The sequence below is a fragment of the Diceros bicornis genome, chromosome 26 (genome assembly GCF_020826845.1).
Source record: "Diceros bicornis minor isolate mBicDic1 chromosome 26, mDicBic1.mat.cur, whole genome shotgun sequence".
In the NCBI taxonomy this organism is placed as follows: Eukaryota; Metazoa; Chordata; class Mammalia; order Perissodactyla; family Rhinocerotidae; genus Diceros; species Diceros bicornis.
The window spans coordinates 22,221,174-22,236,665 of NC_080765.1; the positions used below are offsets into that span (position 1 = coordinate 22,221,174).

Consider the following 15,492-nt stretch of genomic DNA (forward strand, 5'->3'; position numbering starts at 1 on the left):
TCATAGCTGCACATCCTTCTAGTTGCTGCATGTGGGACACGGCCTCAGCATGGCCGGAGAAGCAGTGCGTCTGTGCGCGCCCGGGATCCGAACCTGGGCCGCCAGCAGCAGAGCGCGCGCACCCAACCGCCAAGCCACGGGGCCGGCCCTGTTTATTGAATTTTAAGAGTTCTTTATACATCTGGATGTAAGTCCTTTGTCAGATACATGCTTTGCACATATTTTCTTTCCATCTGTGGCTTGCCTTTTCATTTCACAGATGCAATTTTACATGTGTATGGATATGTCTCCCTCAGATAAGCTTCACAAGGGCAGGGACTAAATCTGCTTTTGCCTGACACCTAGCACAATGCCAGGCACATAGTAGATGCTCAATAATATTTTTTTGAGGAAATTCAGTGACTACAATCTGAAGTTCCTCTCCATCTCTTTCCCTTAAACCCTTGGGGAGACCAGGCGTAAGGTTCTGAAATATGAAGTATGTCCTGGGACAACCCCAACAGGGGTATTCATGAGTCAAAATAGTTTCTGATAAGGCGTCTTGGGGGCCCCATGCTCTCCCCATGAGACTCAAGAATTTCAGTAGAGGGGCTTAGAGGTCTGGTCGGAAGAGGGGTCTTCAAGCTGCATTTGCATAGAACGAGACTGGTTTTACTTAGAGTGTGTGTTTGTTAGCCGCAGCTTGGATACTGGGGCGGGGCATTGAAGAACCACGCCCAGCTATCCTTTGGTGCCCGGGCTCTGTGGGTTTTCTCTGCCTGCCGTTCAGCAGCTACGAGTCTCCTTAGGCCTCGAGCCCCTGCCTGCCCCAAATGAGACCACCAGAGGGCGCAAGGGTTTCGGTCCCGGGTGGAGGTGAGGCCAAACCTCCAAAAGCTCCAGACCGGGCGGGTGCAGTCGGGGGACGCTTCTTTCAACGTCCACAGGGAAAGCCCAGGGGTTTACAGGTAGCTGGGTTGGGGAATCCGAACCACAGGGACGCGGGCGGTGCAAGAGGTCAGGCCTGGGGGCCGCTGCTCAACATCCATTCATTCAACACGTACTGGGCATGCACGGGGCCCAAACCAGACGCTGAGGATGAGAGAATAATTACCGGCAGCGAGAACTGTTGGCTGGCATTTCCAGAGGTATTTACTATTTCAGAACTTTTTAAGATTCCGTTTGATCTCGCTTGATCAGAAGTCTGCCGAGTGGGTGTTGCAGATGAGGAAGCCGAGGATCAGAGGGCTGAGCGACCTCACCGTTCTCCGGAACAGCCTCGGGCTTGCGGGCTGGCGGGGACGCGGCAGTGGAGGCGCAGGGCGCGGGGCCTTGGACCGGTCCCTGGTTACCCTGGCGCCCAGCGCGGTCACGTGACGCGGGCGCCCGCGGCGGCTTCCGTAGTCTGCGGCGGGTCACGGTCCAGCGCTCGCCCCGGGGGCGTTCTCCGCAGCGCCCCGGCGTCACATGACCGGCGCGGAGGCAACATGGCGGCGGTCGCGATGCCGCGCCGGGGCTGAGTGACAGCGAGCGGAGGGGGCTCCTACCGGGGTGAGGGATGGCCTCCCCCTGGGTAGGGGGTCGCGCCCTCCTTAGCCCGCTCCAGTCCCCGACATCACCCGAATCCCACACGCCCCCTCTGCGCGCTGTGTCTGCCGGGACGGGGAGGCAGTGACCCGGCCCGGGCTCCATTCCAGCCGTGCTCTGTGCTTCGGGGCCAGCTCCTGTCGGTCTCTGGGCGCACCTCCCTCACCGGGGTTCCCTCCATCCTCCTTTCTGCAGCTTCCTCCCCTCGCAGGTGGGATCGTCGGTGGGACCGGAGCGCGCGCGGGCGGGCGCGGCCCCCGGGGACCATGTCTGGGTCCGACACCGCGCCCTTCCTCAGCCAGGCGGATGACACGCACGACGGGCTGGTGCCCGGCGCCCCGGGGTTACTGGACGTCCCGGGGAACCCGAAGTCCGAGGATCCCGAGGTCCCGGACCGGGAGGGGCTGCAGCGCATCACGGGCTTGTCTGCGGGCCGTTCGGCTCTTATAGTGGCCGTGCTGTGCTACATCAACCTCCTCAACTACATGGACCGCTTCACCGTGGCTGGTACTGCCTTCTGGGAAGAAAGGGGAAGGGAGCGGGGTCCCGGCGGTGGGGCTGCCTCGCGGAGCCCATCCTGAGTCGTCTCCTTCCCAGGCGTCCTTCCGGACATCGAGCAGTTCTTCGACATTGGAGACAGTAGCTCCGGCCTCATCCAGACCGGTGAGTGGAGGCCCCTCCTGGGCACACGGCAGCTCTTCTGCCTTTCCTACCCCAGCGGGGGCCACATGCTGGCCTGCCTGGGGCCTCATTAATGGAGGTATAGTGGCCAGGGCTAGGGGAGGAGGTGGCTCTGGTTCTGCTTTGGGGCTGTTCTGTTTAGTTAGGACAACACATTTAAAGAGGAGTCAATTTAGTGTCATGGTTAAAGCAGACCTGGGTAGAAATCTCAGCTTTCCAGTTATACAGTGTGATGGTAGGCAAGGCCCTCAACCTCTCTAAGCCTCAGTTTCCTTGTGGGTGAGATGGAACTAGTAATAACCCTGATGACCTCATAGGGCTGATGTGAGGATTAAATGCGATAATGCCTGTGAAGTTCAAAGTGCAATGTTGTGAACGTGGCAGGCACCTAATAAATAATGGAAGGAGAAGGTGTCTGGAATTGGGCGAGGTGGGCTTTACTTGTTCAGAACTTTGGGATTTGTGGGAGAAGCAAAGCCAGGACCAAATCCTCTTTTCCTTCCTTCCTTCCTTCCTTCCTTTCTTGAACGTTTCTGAGCACCTACACTGTGTCAGGCCTTGGAGGAAGTGGTGATAACGTCTACAGAACTTGGCCAAGACCTTTTATGTTGATTGTCTTCTAATTCTTCCATCAGCCAAGGAATATGTGTTGTTATTCTTATTTTATAGAGGAAGGGGGTAGCGTTATGTACATTTTTATAAAGAAACTGAGGCTTGGAGATGAGTTAAGACTTGTCCAGAGTCACACACAAGTTAGAGTCAGAACGGGAATTTGAAACCAGATCTTGCAGTATTCTCTACTCCACTCCAGGCCAATAAGGAACTGGATGTATTTAAGGCAAAGTTTGGAGGAATGACGTTGAGATCATAGGTCAAGGTCTTCAAAGCTCTGAGGAGTTGTTGAGTTAGAGAAGAAGCGAGTCTTTCTCAGCAGTCTTATTTCTTCACTTTTTCATTCCACATGTGTTTCTTGAGCCACTATTTTGTGCTAGGCCGTGTGTGTTAAGTGATGGAAACACAGTCATGGCCAATACAGGCGAGGTCCTTGTCTTCACGGAGCCGACATTCTGTGTGCATGAGGGGGCAACAGTTCATAAAAACCTAAACTAGTGATGAGATAATTTTCTAGAAGAATAAGTGGTTATGCAAAAGGACAGAGAGTAAATGCGATAGAGAGGGAGTGGATGTGTGGTGGTTGGGAAGGTGTCTGACCTTGAACCCAAAGGAGCTAAGCTCTGTGAAGCGCAGGGGAGAGGAGAGAATGTTCCAGATAGAGGACAGCAGGTGTAAAAACCCTAAGGTTGTACTGAGGTTAGCACTTGGGCCATTGGGGTAGGGAGAAGGGAAAGTGGATGAGTAGGAGGTTGGAGCGGTAGGGAGGGGCTCGATCTGCTAGCGCATTGTGGGCCATGGTATGGAGTTTGGACTTTGTTCTTGGCTGGATAGGAGAAAGTGACAAATCAGCTGGGCCATCCATTCTACAATGGAAGGTTTGAAAGACCTTGAGGATGGGGCTGGAAGCTCTGCTGGTTGCAGGGTTGGGCTATGGGGAGGGCATGAGCTCTTGGTGAGGAGAAGGTGGGGACCTGCTCTCCTCTAGTTATTCCTGCCCCGCCTCACCCTCCCTGCGCTGGAGTGGGGGTTGGGGGTAGGTGTCCTGGGTCTGGGCGGTGACTCTCTGCTTCCCCCCAGTGTTCATCTCCAGTTACATGGTGTTGGCACCTGTGTTTGGCTACCTGGGTGACAGGTACAATCGGAAGTATCTCATGTGCGGGGGCATTGCCTTCTGGTCCCTGGTGACACTGGGGTCGTCCTTCATCCCCAGAGAGGTAGGCCTCGTGCTGGCTCTTGCTTCCGGCCCCCCCCCTCCCCCATCAATCTTTGCTGCTGCTCCTTGGAGTCCTTTTGGACTGGGCCTGGGGAACTTCTGCAGTTGCCTTGGTCCATGCCATCTTATAGCCCCCGGTTGCCTGAGTTAATCTGCCCACCCCGTCCTCTCCCCTTTTCTTGCAGAACCTTCTTCTGTCCATCATCCCCTCTCCCCCTGACCATTACTCCTTCCACTCTGCCCCTAAATGCTCACGTTTCTCTGCCATGGAAAAGACCTTAGCTGGACTGCCCTCTCTCGCTCCTCCCCTTCCTAGTCAGACTTCCTGAAAGGCCCCTTGGCCTAGCTCTAGGGGCAGGGGCAGCCAGGGTGAGGCTCTCCCTCTGCCTGCCCTTCCTCTTCTCCCGCGCCCCCCTGGGGCACCGCCAGCAGACCTGCCCTCACCACTCCATTGCCAAAGTCAACAGTGGCCTCCCGGTTGCTAAATGCAGCTCCTACCTCCTAGTCCTGCCCTCACTCGACCTCCTGGGAGCCTCTGGCTCTGTTGACCCACTTCTTTTTTCCGGAAACTCTCTTCTAACCTCTGTGATGCCACTCTTCTGGTTTTTCTCCTGCCTCCCTGGCTGTTGCTTCTCTGCTCCTTTGAAATCTCCTTTGTCCGTTCCCACTGTCTGCCCCGGAACTCGGTCCTCAGCCCAGCCCAGGTGCTACATACTCTCCGTGGGTGATTGTGCCCTGTCTTAGCTTCAGGGGTCTTGGTAGACAAATAACCCCCACCCTAAGATCATTATTCACCATTGGGGTGTCTGGGGTGGGGTGACAAGATAGAAATTAAGGTTTATTTTGCACCTGCTGGGTGCAAGGTAATGAATAAGCTTTTTATTGTCCAGTCCTCCCAATAGTTATGTGAACAAGTTGTTATTATCCCCCTTTTGCAGATGAGGAAACTGAGGCTCAGAGAGGTTAAGTTGCTTTCCCAAAGTGACAGCTAGTAAGTAGTGGAGCCAGGATTCAAGCACAGGTCTGTCTGATTCTAAAACCCAGGCCTTTCCCACCATCCCCGCTGCCTCTCCAGAGCCGGCTGGTGAGGTAGGCTGGGAGGCTGGCTGCAGGGTGGGGTGCTACCTCCCCCATGTCTTGTTCCCCAGCGGTTCTGGCTGCTCCTCCTGACCCGGGGCCTGGTGGGGGTCGGGGAGGCCAGTTACTCCACCATCGCGCCCACTCTCATCGCTGACCTCTTCGTGGCAGACCAGCGGAGTCGGATGCTCAGCGTCTTCTACTTTGCCATCCCAGTGGGCAGGTGAGTGGGCCTTGGGCCTGATGGGGAGGCAGAAGGGCCTGGCGTGGGGGACGCGACTGACCAGCTGTCTCCTCTCCTCTCCCACTCCCTTCCCCCAGTGGTCTGGGTTACATTGCAGGCTCCAAAGTGAAGGATGTGGCCGGGGACTGGCACTGGGCTCTGAGGGTGAGTCTGGTCACGGCCTGCCGAAGGTCAGGAACATTCTCACTGATCCCCGTTTCCTACCTTCAGACACCCCCTCTTTTGAGGCAGTCTCACTCTTGCAAGCCTTCAGGAAGCCTGGCTGCCCTCACCATGAAGCCATGTGCTAGAACTCTTGGTTGCAGGTGACAGAAGCCCATTGAAAAACTGTAAGCCCCAAAATGGGACTTTCTTGGCTCTCATAATGGAAAGTCCCAGGGTGAGCTTCAGGTAAAGCTGGATCCAGGACTCACCCACTGTCACAGGAATTTGATCATCCTTTTCTCAGCTCTGCTTTCCTCTGTGTTAACTTCATTCTCAAGCAAGGGAAAGCTCCACATGTTTGTATTCCTATTTAGAAGCATCAGCACCCTGGATCCTTGGGCAGTAGTCCTACATGGTGTCTGATTAAATGAACATGGGTCACATGCCTGCCACTGAATCAGTCACTGAGGCTGGGGAGGGTAACACTACTCTTGTTGGCCAAGTCTGGATTACAAGCCCCGCCCTGTTTGAACTACATGGATTGAGAGAAGGCAGAGTGGTTTCCTAGAAGAAAATTAGAGTACTGTTACCAAAGAGGGAGCAGCTAGGCTTGCAGACACGGGGCCCCTAGTGGCATTTGCCCCTCCCCCCAGTTGTAAGTTTAGCTTCCCTGAACAGGCACTCACCTGGCTGTTTGAGGTCTTGAGGCCTGAGTTGCCTTAATACCCCCTCACTTTCTCCCAGCCCCAGGTTGAGTGTGTCCCTCCCTGTGCCTGTCCTGAAGCCCACTCTTCCCCCAGGTGACACCAGGTCTAGGAGTGCTGGCTGTTCTGCTGTTGTTCCTAGTAGTACGGGAGCCGCCGAGGGGAGCTGTGGAGCGCCACTCAGACTCACCGCCCCTGAGCCCCACCTCATGGTGGGCAGATCTGAGGGCTCTGGCAAGAAAGTGAGTTTAGTTCCATTCTCACCCAACATCTGAGGCCCCCCAGGGAGGCCTGACATCTAGTTTGAGATTTAGTGGGCGTGGTCTTTGTTTTCTCTTATGCCAGCTGGCTCTACCTCAGGGCCTGGAATTCAGTCACCACTGCCTCCTTGTGGCAGCAGCTTGAATTACAGGCCCAGATCCTGGGCACCAGGACAGCCTTCACCCGGGGCCCAGACCTTATTAAAATAAGTCAGGAAGGGAGAACAGAGGTCCCCTACCCCAACACCTCAGTGGAGTCTGACTTCTCCTCCCAACTGTCTGCAGTCCCAGTTTCATCCTGTCTTCCCTTGGCTTCACTGCTGTGGCCTTCGTCACGGGCTCCCTGGCTCTTTGGGCTCCTGCCTTCTTGCTGCGTTCCCGTGTGGTCTTGGGGGAGACCCCACCCTGCCTTCCTGGAGACTCCTGCTCTTCCTCTGACAGGTACCCAGATTGGGGCTGTGCTGGGTGGCCTGCAAGCGGCAGGGGATGGAGTGGAGAGAGTCTGCGATTCAGACTCAGGCAAGGAGAGTTTGAGCCCCAACCCCAAAGCTACTTCCTCTCCCCGAGTCTCAGTGTCCTGGTCTGGGAAACAGGGATGGGGTGACGCCTTCCTCTTTGAGCTTAGTGAACTGTGGGGTGCTGTGCCTGGATAGACCTGGGCTGTGAGGGTGGCTGGGATGGACCATCTTCCTCTCCAGGCCGTGGGGGTGAGGCTAGGGGGCTTTGCAGCCAGAGGGTCTAGCCCGCACCCCCTCCACTCCCCCCAGCCTCATCTTCGGGCTCATCACCTGCGTGACTGGCGTCCTGGGTGTGGGCCTGGGCGTGGAGGTCAGCCGCCGCCTCCGCCGCTCCAACCCCCGGGCTGACCCGCTTGTCTGTGCTGCTGGCCTCCTGGGCTCCGCACCCTTCCTCTTCCTGTCCCTCGCCTGTGCCCGTGGTAGCATCGTGGCCACCTATGTGAGTAGCCCAGAGGTATCAAGGGGGGTGTTCCGGGTACAGGGTGGAGGAACGGGGTACTGGGGCAGGACTGGGGTCAGCCAGCCAGTTCAGAGCCGACTCTGGAGCAGGAATACCCAGCTTTGCATCTCAGCTCCAGCCTTTCCCAGCTGTGTGACATTGGGCAAGTACTTAACCTCTGTGCTGGGTTTCATCACCTGTAAAATGGGAGTGATAGTAGCACCTGTTGTGAGGATTAAATGTGTTAACAGATGGGCCTGGTACCTGGTAAACCCTCCATGTATTTGCTCTTCTTGTGATGAGGACCCCCCCCCACCCCCCAGATTTTCATCTTTATCGGAGAGACACTGCTATCCATGAACTGGGCCATTGTGGCTGACATTCTGCTGGTGAGTAGCCGGGCCGCTCCAGGGTTAGCCCAGAGGCTAATGAGAGCAGGGAGTGGGGGCAGCAGGCCTCACTTTCCTTGAATTGTGGCCTTGACCTCATCTTCAAAACCAGCCCCAGACTGACTTCAGAGTCCAGCCCCAGACGGGTCTGTAGCCTTCCCCCCAGTCACACCTCTGAGCCAGGGTTCACCTCTGACCTCAGCCTAGGCTGAGCCTTGGCCTTGTCCTCAGCCTCTGCCTCCTGCCCCTCCTCCCCCCAGTACGTGGTGATCCCCACACGACGCTCCACCGCCGAGGCCTTCCAGATTGTGCTGTCCCACCTGTTGGGTGACGCTGGGAGCCCCTACCTCATTGGCGTGGTGAGCACTGCCCCTTGGCCGGGCCTGGGGTGGGAGTTGGGGGCCCCTGCATTCCTAGCACCGGCTGGTGGTCACTGGCCTGAGCCTGGGCCACATTGGAAGGTCCCAGTTAGGGTCTGTGCCCTCTGTGCCAGGCCCCCTCACCTTGGGTCCTCAACTAGTCAGGAAGGGTTTTGTCCTGGCAGATGCCCACAGTGAGGCCGTGGAGCTCGCCTGGCGGACCAGCCCTCCTGCCCTTCCTGGCTCCAGGCTTTGTTCTCTGGAGTTCGGGGGCTCTCTCTCCCTGACCCCGTCCCCTGGCCTTCCTCTCCTGTCTCCGGCAGATCTCCGACCGCCTCCGCCGGCGCTGGCCCCCCTCCTTCTTGTCTGAGTTCCGGGCCTTGCAGTTCTCACTCATGCTCTGCGCCTTCGTTGGGGCGCTGGGGGGTGCGGCCTTCCTGGGCACCGCTCTCTTCATTGAGGGCGACCGCCAGCGAGCCCACCTGCACGTGCAGGGTCAGTTGCGCCTTCCCTCTGTCCATCCACAGCTCCTTGCCCTGCTTGTCCATCCGTCCGTGTGCTCGGTCCTGTGTGTCTGTCATCCCTCAGTCCACAGCCCTCCCCTCATGTGGCTTCAGCTCTGCCTGTCCAACAAGCTGATGCCCCTGTGTCCACAGCCCTGGTGGCTCTGCTGCCCAGTCCATTGCCCGCTGCCTGTCGGTCCCCTCCCTGGCTTTGTGTCTATCTTTGCCTCCAGCCCTGGCTCTGACCCCTTCCCGGCAGGTCTGCTGCATGAGACAGGGCCCGCAGATGACCGTATCGTGGTGCCCCAGCGAGGCCGCCCCACCCGGGTCCCCGTGTCCAGTGTGCTCATCTGAGGGGTTGTTGCTCGCCCACCTGCACACCTACCCCAGGAGGTGCCCGGGCCCAAACCCACAGCCTGGCCCAGCTTCTGGGAGGGACCTTGGGCCATGTTCCAGCTCCTAGACACTACACAGGCAGCCAAGCAGGGGGCAGGGGGGTCCGGGAATGGGGTCCCCCTCCACTGGAGCCGCCCGAGGGGCTCGGTGCTATTTGTACCTAAATAAAATTTATAGCCAGACCCCAAATGCCTGCTGAGTCTCTCTCGGTGCTAGCGATCTCTGACCTCTGGACTGCAGGGGATGCCATGTCTGCAGCCCCAGGACCCCCTGGGGGCTGTTGGGTCACTCCTGTGGGGCCTTGGGCAAATCCCTGCCCTTTGGGGCTGGGTGAATGAGAGGGTGGAGTGAGCTGGCTCAGTGTGATGGTGAGTCACGCCCACGTTTCCCCCAGAGCCCGCCCCTCTTGGCAGGCTGGCCAGGGGGAGGGGGTGTGGGCACTGCCCTGTGCCCCTCGGGGATTCCTGGTGTCAGAACCTCCCTCCCTGCTGCCTCCTCGAGCCGCGGCTGAAGGCTGCGGCTGCTGGCCTGCCAGGCTTCCCTCCTGCCACTGGTATAGTTGCCTCTTGTCCTGGAGGCCGGCAGAGCCTTCTTGAGGGCCTGGGGTGGCTCATCGGGCCTCCTCCCCCTCCCCACTGTCTGGGTGGGGGTGGGAAGGGGGCGGGTGCAGCCGGCTGAGGAGCCCGATGATTTCCTGCCCTCACCCGGCGCTCACCACAGCTTCCTGCCGCAGGCGGGCGGGCGAGGAGGAGAGGCGGGCGCCAAGCTGAGGGGCAGGTAGGACTGGGGTGCAGGGTCTGCGCAGGGTGGCTGGTGCCTCAGACTCCAGTCAAGGCCCTGGCCTGACCGCCTGGGGATCAAGGGTCTTCCAGAGCCAGCGCTGACCCCCACTCAGTCCAGTGAGAGGAGGGGATCCAGGGCCCCCAAGGAGGGCACAGCTGTCCCCACCTGGCTCCTGCCTGGTGCCCACTGGTCCCGGCACCTTGCTGGCCCAGTCCTCGCCCTGCTGCAGCTCTGCCCCTGAGGGGCGTGCGGCGAACAGCCAGGCCTGGTCCAGGCTCTCTTCTGCAGATGGAGGCGGCCATCCTGATCCCCTCCGTGCTGGGACCCCTGCTGCTGCCTCTCTTGGCCGTGTTGCTGATGGCACTGTGTGTGCGCTGCCGAGAGCTGCCAGGTGAGCGCGAGGTGGCGAGGTGGCCAGGTGCTCGGACACACTGACAGGGCTCCTCACCCTGCCCCCAACCCCTTGCTCCGTCTTTAACTGTCCCTAACTCTGTCCTGCACACGGAGATACGGAGAGCCCCGGCCTCCATCACCGTTTCCCCTTGTCACCCCCTTTTCCTGTCTCTCTTTTCCAGGCTCATATGACAGTGCTGCCTCTGATAGGTGAGTCGCCCCCCGACCGTGTGTCTGTCTCCCTCAATACTCATGCGGGGCTGGGCTGGGGGGCTGGCTGGGCCTCTCCCGGCCCTTCCCCTAGCTGTGTGTTTCCTGCCAGCTTGACCCCGAGCAGCATCGTGATCAAACGGCCTCGTGAGTACACGGGGTGTCTCCTCCCTCGAGTAGGGGAGAGGGTCCCCGGGGGTGTGAGAGAGCGTGTGCCTTTGTTCAGGTTACCCCCCACTGTGGCGTCCACATGGCCTTGACCTGAGCTGGGGATGGGGAGGGAGATGGGTGGCCTCAGGCCTGTCCAGGGGTGTCAGGGGTTAGCCTGCCCTTTGAGGCCTCGAGGATGGTAGGGGCATGAGGTTGGAGTCATTCCTTCAGCTTGGTCCTGTGTCCTCAGCCACGCTCGCCCCATGGCCACCGGCCGCTTCCTACCCGCCTGTTACCTCCTTCCCACCCCTGAGCCAGCCAGACCTGCTCCCCATCCCGTAAGTAGCCCGTTCCTCTCCAGAGTCTCCTCTTTACCCCTCACCTCCTTGGATTGGGGCCTCTTTCCCTGTTGTTACCCCTCTTGTCCCAGAGCCCCACTCCAGCATAACCTCTGACCTTTGACTCCCAGGAGATCCCCACAGCCCCCCGGGGGCTCCCACCGCATGCCATCTTCCCGGCAAGGCTCAGATGGTGGTAAGCGTGGAGCGGCCTGGGGGGCTGGGGCTGTACATAGGCTAGGCCCCGCCTGAGCTGACTCAGTCTCCCTCACTCTCTCTCTGCAGCCAACAGTGTGGCGAGCTATGAGAACGAGGGTGCTTCTGGAACCCCAGGTGCCGTGGCTAGGGGAAGGCTAAGGCCTGCCCCAGGCTTTGCCGACCCCCGTGTCGTTACCCCAGAGCCAGCCTGTGAGGACGCGGATGAAGATGAGGATGAGGAAGACTATCACAACGAGGGCTACTTGTGAGTTGCCCGGCGGGAGGTGGGGGCTGCGGCCGGGAGTCCGTGCTCACACACCCCTTGACTTCCTTACAGAGTGGTGCTTCCTGACACTGTCCCAGCCACCGGCACCGCCGTCCCGCCACCTCCTGCGTCCAAAAACCCCGGCCTCCGAGACAGCGCCTTCTCCAGTGAGTCGGCCATTTCTGACCCCTCCCTGGCCCCTCCGTGCTGGGGCCCCTCCCCTTCTCCTTCTCCTGTTATTTCTTTGATGCTTGCTACCCTCCATTTTCTCTCCTCTCTCTTTCTAGAACTCCTGTTCTTCAGAGAGTGGACTTCCTGCTCCGATCTCATTTTCTTACTTTTTCTCTTCTCTTTCCTATCTTTTTATCTTTTCCTTTTATTGTTGGCGAGATTTCCTTGACTTTCTTCTTCTTTTGACTCCGTTCCTTGATTCTGCTCTTTTATGTTCTCTCTTCTATCTGAAAGTTCTTTGTTGATCTCTGACTGTTCCTTTTTCATAGCCTCCTGTTCTTGTTTCATGGAGGCAATATCATTTTGTACATTTCTAAGGGTATTGATTATACATTTTGCCGGGGGCAGTTGTTTTGGAAGTGTTCTTCTGCTTCCTGCATTGCTTTGGTTTCCTTGGAGCTGCTGTTCCCCCTTCACTTTGGTCTCATCCTGCCTGTGAGAGGCTTTCCTCAATGTCTGGTGGTCTTCAGGGTTCTGTTACTCTCCTCTCTCTCTGTACTCACTCTGGGCCACCCCTTCTACATCCTGGCTTCATTTGCCATACAGATTCCCAGTGCCTCTCTCCTGAGCTCCAGATCACTTGTCCAAGTGCTTCTTTTCATTCATTCATTCATTCGTTCACTCACTCATTCATTCATCGTATTCACTGTGTGCCTCTGATACAACAGCTCGTGAGGTAGAGTCATGATAAAAGAGCTGATGTTTGTTGAGGGCCTACCACATGCCCTACTAAGAGTTTTCCATGTGTTGACTTATTAAACCTCACAATGCCCAGGTGCTGCTGTGCCTGCCCCTTCCCCTCCTGGCCTCCCTTGTCACGTCTGTACAATGGCAGCGCTTACTGTATGACAGGCCCCGTTTTAGCATTCACTGCCATAATCCTCAAAACACCCCACGAGGTGGGTGCTGTTACTTGCCCTATTTTACAGATGAGAAAACTGAGGCCCAGAGACGTTAGGTAGCTTGTCTGAGGTTCCAGAGTTAGTTAGCGCTGGAGCTGGATTTGGACCTGGGCAGTCTGGCTCCAGAGCTGCCTTTTCCATGTCCTCACAGAGAAACAAGTCAATACATAAATGAACAAGATACTGTCAACGGCGATAGGTGCTATGAAGGGACTAAGACAAGAGTGGGGGGCAGGGCAGGCCTGGCCGGGGAAGCAGGGCCAGCTGGGCCAACGGCGCCTCTGACCTGGCCCAGCCCTGAGTGTCGTCTCTGCCTCCATACATGCCCCCCAGCCCGGCCACTCTGAGCTGCTCCCTGTCCCTGCTCTCCAACCTGGAGGATGTGCTGGGGTCTGTCTTCTGGTTCTCCTCTCTCCCACAATTCCATTCCCTCTAATCAATTCTGGTCAAGTTGCCCTGCTTCTCTCCATTCCATGGCCTTTGCCCTCATCCAGCCACTGGCATCGCTGGTCCAGAGGTCCCTCCCTGTGTTCCTCTGGGGCCGCCTTTGGGGACGGGTCTCTGGGCGTGCGTGTGCAGGAGTCTCGGGCTGGTTATGTCGAAAGTCTTTGGTGGCTGCGGTTGGGAGCCCCTGGGTGTCTGCGCTCGGGGGCCCTGGGAAGCTGTGCTTGAGGGCTCTGGGTAACAGTGCGGGGGCGCTCCACTGGTTTTCCTGCAGTGGAGTCGGGGGAAGATTATGTGAACGTTCCTGAGAGTGAGGAGAGTGCAGAGGCGTCTCTGGGTGAGTGGCTGGTGTCCCCCTGGTGCCCTCCTAGGGTCCACCTTCTCTCCTTTACCCTCAGCCCTGCCATCCCACCCCCACTCTCAGTGTGGCCGGGCCCCAGCCCTGGGGGTGCCCACAGTCCCCTCTGTGTCTCCCTCGCCCTCTATCTGGATGTCCTCCTGCTGCTTTCGGTGTGGCCGTCCCTCCTTCTGACCTGTCCCCGCAGATGGGAGCCGGGAGTACGTGAACGTGTCCCAGGAGCTGCAGCCCACAGCGAGGCCTGAGCCTGGTGTGTGCTGGGGGTGGTGGGGGCAGAGGCTGGGGGGGCTGCCTGGAGGGATGGTTTGCGAGCTGAGACCAACCTCCCCCCCTCTCACAGCCGCACGGAGAGCCCGGGAGGCGGAGGATGAGGAAGAGGGAGCTCCAGATTACGAGAATCTGTAGGAGCTTAACCGAGAGCCTGGTGAGAGGCCCTGCCCAGCCCGCCCTGCCCTGCCCCTCCTCCCCGACCCCTCCTCGCCACCTCAGCCCTGTCCTCTCTGACTCAGGGGACCTCTCTGACCCCATAACCCTTCCCCCTCTGACCCCATAACCCTATTGTGTTTCAGTGTGAGGCGTGCCTGCCTGGAACCAGCCTTGCCTGGGACGGCTGAGCTGGGCAGCTGGCAGTGGCTCTGGAGGGCCCCTTGGCACCCTGCCCTGGCTCCAGTCTGACTGCAGCCTGAGAATTTCCCCCCTAACTTATTGTCACTTTGGGGTCCAGTCTGTGTGCCCCCAACACTCTGCACCTTCTGACGCAGCCTGAGAATGAACTACCCTGGCCCCAGCCCTACTCCGTAATAGAATAAAGGCTGGTGTGGTCTGTAGTGCTTTTGGCTTCGGGGGGCCCAGTGGGTTGGAGTCAGGGTGAGAGTGGGCTGTGCCTGAGGACTGCATGTGAGTGTGTGTGTGTCTGTGGGTGTCCGTCCTCCCCAGGCCCTTCGTGCTCCCGAGGGTCCTGACCAGGTACTGTGTGAGTGACAGCGTGAGTGACGGCGAGGACACGTCGCCTGAGTCAGGCACGTCTGGCCCAGGCCGGCACTTCTGGGGCTCAGATGCACATCCCCCGAGGTAGCCCATGGAGACGGCAGAGGATGGCTGCAATGAGGGAGAGTGGGGCTTGGGGAAGCACTGGGCGCGGAGTGAAGGTCTGGAGCGGGACCCGTTCCCGCTGGTCCCCAGCTTCTCCATCTTTAAAACAAGGGGATGGACTTGACCTCAGAGGGCTATCTTAATTCTTACCTTTTGTGGTCCTCAATAAAACGGAACTTAGAAATGACCTGAGCAACTGGAAAAGTTGATGTGCAGCACAGCATTTTTCAGACTTGGGTGTGTAGACGACGCACGTGGAGTCTCAGATGCAGATTCTAGTTCAGTCGGCCTGGAACGGGGCCTGAGAGTCTGCATTTCTCAGGAGCTCCCAGATGGTTCTGATACTGCTGCTCCGAGAACCACACTTGGAGCGGTTCTGAAGTGGCAGCTTCTGGTGGATGCCCGGTCACTGTGCTTGGCTCTGGTGTGGGTGTGTGGCCTAACCTGGGCCAGTGAGGACCCGCCCTGGGACCTGGGCAGGAAGTGTTGGGAAGAAGCTCTTTTTGTTCGTGGCCGTTGTTAGGCTGGAATAGTGTAGTCCCGGACCCCCCACTTGGAGAGCCTGCCCAAGAGTGAGGCCAGCCTGGGGGAGAGCGTGGCCCCCTGATGGACAGGGCCGGTGTCCTGATGATGTCAGAACGCCCAGATCCGGTCACACCTGCAGCGACACCCCTCAGACTTCCCAGTTGTGCAGCCCAATAAATTACCAATTTTCTTCAACCGGCTTGACTTGGGGTTTCTGTCGCATACAACCACAGTAGTCATGAGTGATACACAAAGTGCTGGCTCCTCTGTGGAGCGCTTGCCACATTCCCGTGCTCATCTCATGTAATTTCCATCTCTCTCCTGTTGTCGGTTACTGTGGGCATCTCCTTTTCACAGGTGAGGAAACAGGCTGCCCAGAGGCACACAGGCAAAGTGGCACATCTGGGATTAGCTCTGTCGCCTCCAGAGTTACTGCCGCCAGTAACTTGTCTGGGTGTCGTGCGAGGTGCTGGCTGCCCCAACCCGGGGGCTTGT

General features: G+C 58.3%; 2 protein-coding genes across 8 annotated transcripts; both read left to right on the forward strand.

The window, feature by feature from the left end:
• Positions 1–1,046: 1,046 nt before the first annotated feature.
• On the forward strand, positions 1,047–9,307 carry SPNS1 (SPNS lysolipid transporter 1, lysophospholipid). Of its 6 annotated transcripts, none has more exons than XM_058569774.1 (13): positions 1,047–1,127; positions 1,778–2,073; positions 2,164–2,229; positions 3,940–4,076; positions 5,224–5,375; positions 5,474–5,540; positions 6,341–6,486; positions 6,790–6,945; positions 7,272–7,461; positions 7,785–7,850; positions 8,111–8,209; positions 8,533–8,704; positions 8,972–9,307. In XM_058569774.1, exons 2-13 carry the CDS (start codon positions 1,833–1,835, stop codon positions 9,064–9,066), a joined length of 1,587 nt encoding a protein of 528 aa, XP_058425757.1. In that variant the 5' UTR covers positions 1,047–1,127; positions 1,778–1,832; the 3' UTR covers positions 9,067–9,307. The 6 variants fall into 6 exon arrangements, with proteins under 6 accessions (XP_058425757.1, XP_058425759.1, XP_058425760.1 ...); XM_058569776.1 differs by having other exon boundaries at positions 1,097–1,127; positions 1,762–2,073; XM_058569777.1 differs by lacking the exon at positions 1,047–1,127 and adding an exon at positions 1,439–1,530.
• A 282-nt stretch (positions 9,308–9,589) lies between these two features.
• On the forward strand, positions 9,590–15,192 carry LAT (linker for activation of T cells). Of its 2 annotated transcripts, XM_058569781.1 has the most exons (11): positions 9,590–10,282; positions 10,467–10,494; positions 10,607–10,641; positions 10,895–10,982; positions 11,114–11,178; positions 11,268–11,445; positions 11,518–11,612; positions 13,297–13,359; positions 13,568–13,630; positions 13,721–13,804; positions 13,950–15,192. In XM_058569781.1, exons 1-10 carry the CDS (start codon positions 10,180–10,182, stop codon positions 13,783–13,785), a joined length of 783 nt encoding a protein of 260 aa, XP_058425764.1. In that variant the 5' UTR covers positions 9,590–10,179; the 3' UTR covers positions 13,786–13,804; positions 13,950–15,192. The 2 variants fall into 2 exon arrangements, with proteins under 2 accessions (XP_058425764.1, XP_058425763.1); XM_058569780.1 differs by lacking the exon at positions 13,950–15,192 and having other exon boundaries at positions 9,590–9,885; positions 10,180–10,282; positions 13,297–13,630.
• The last annotated feature ends 300 nt before the right edge of the window (positions 15,193–15,492 follow it).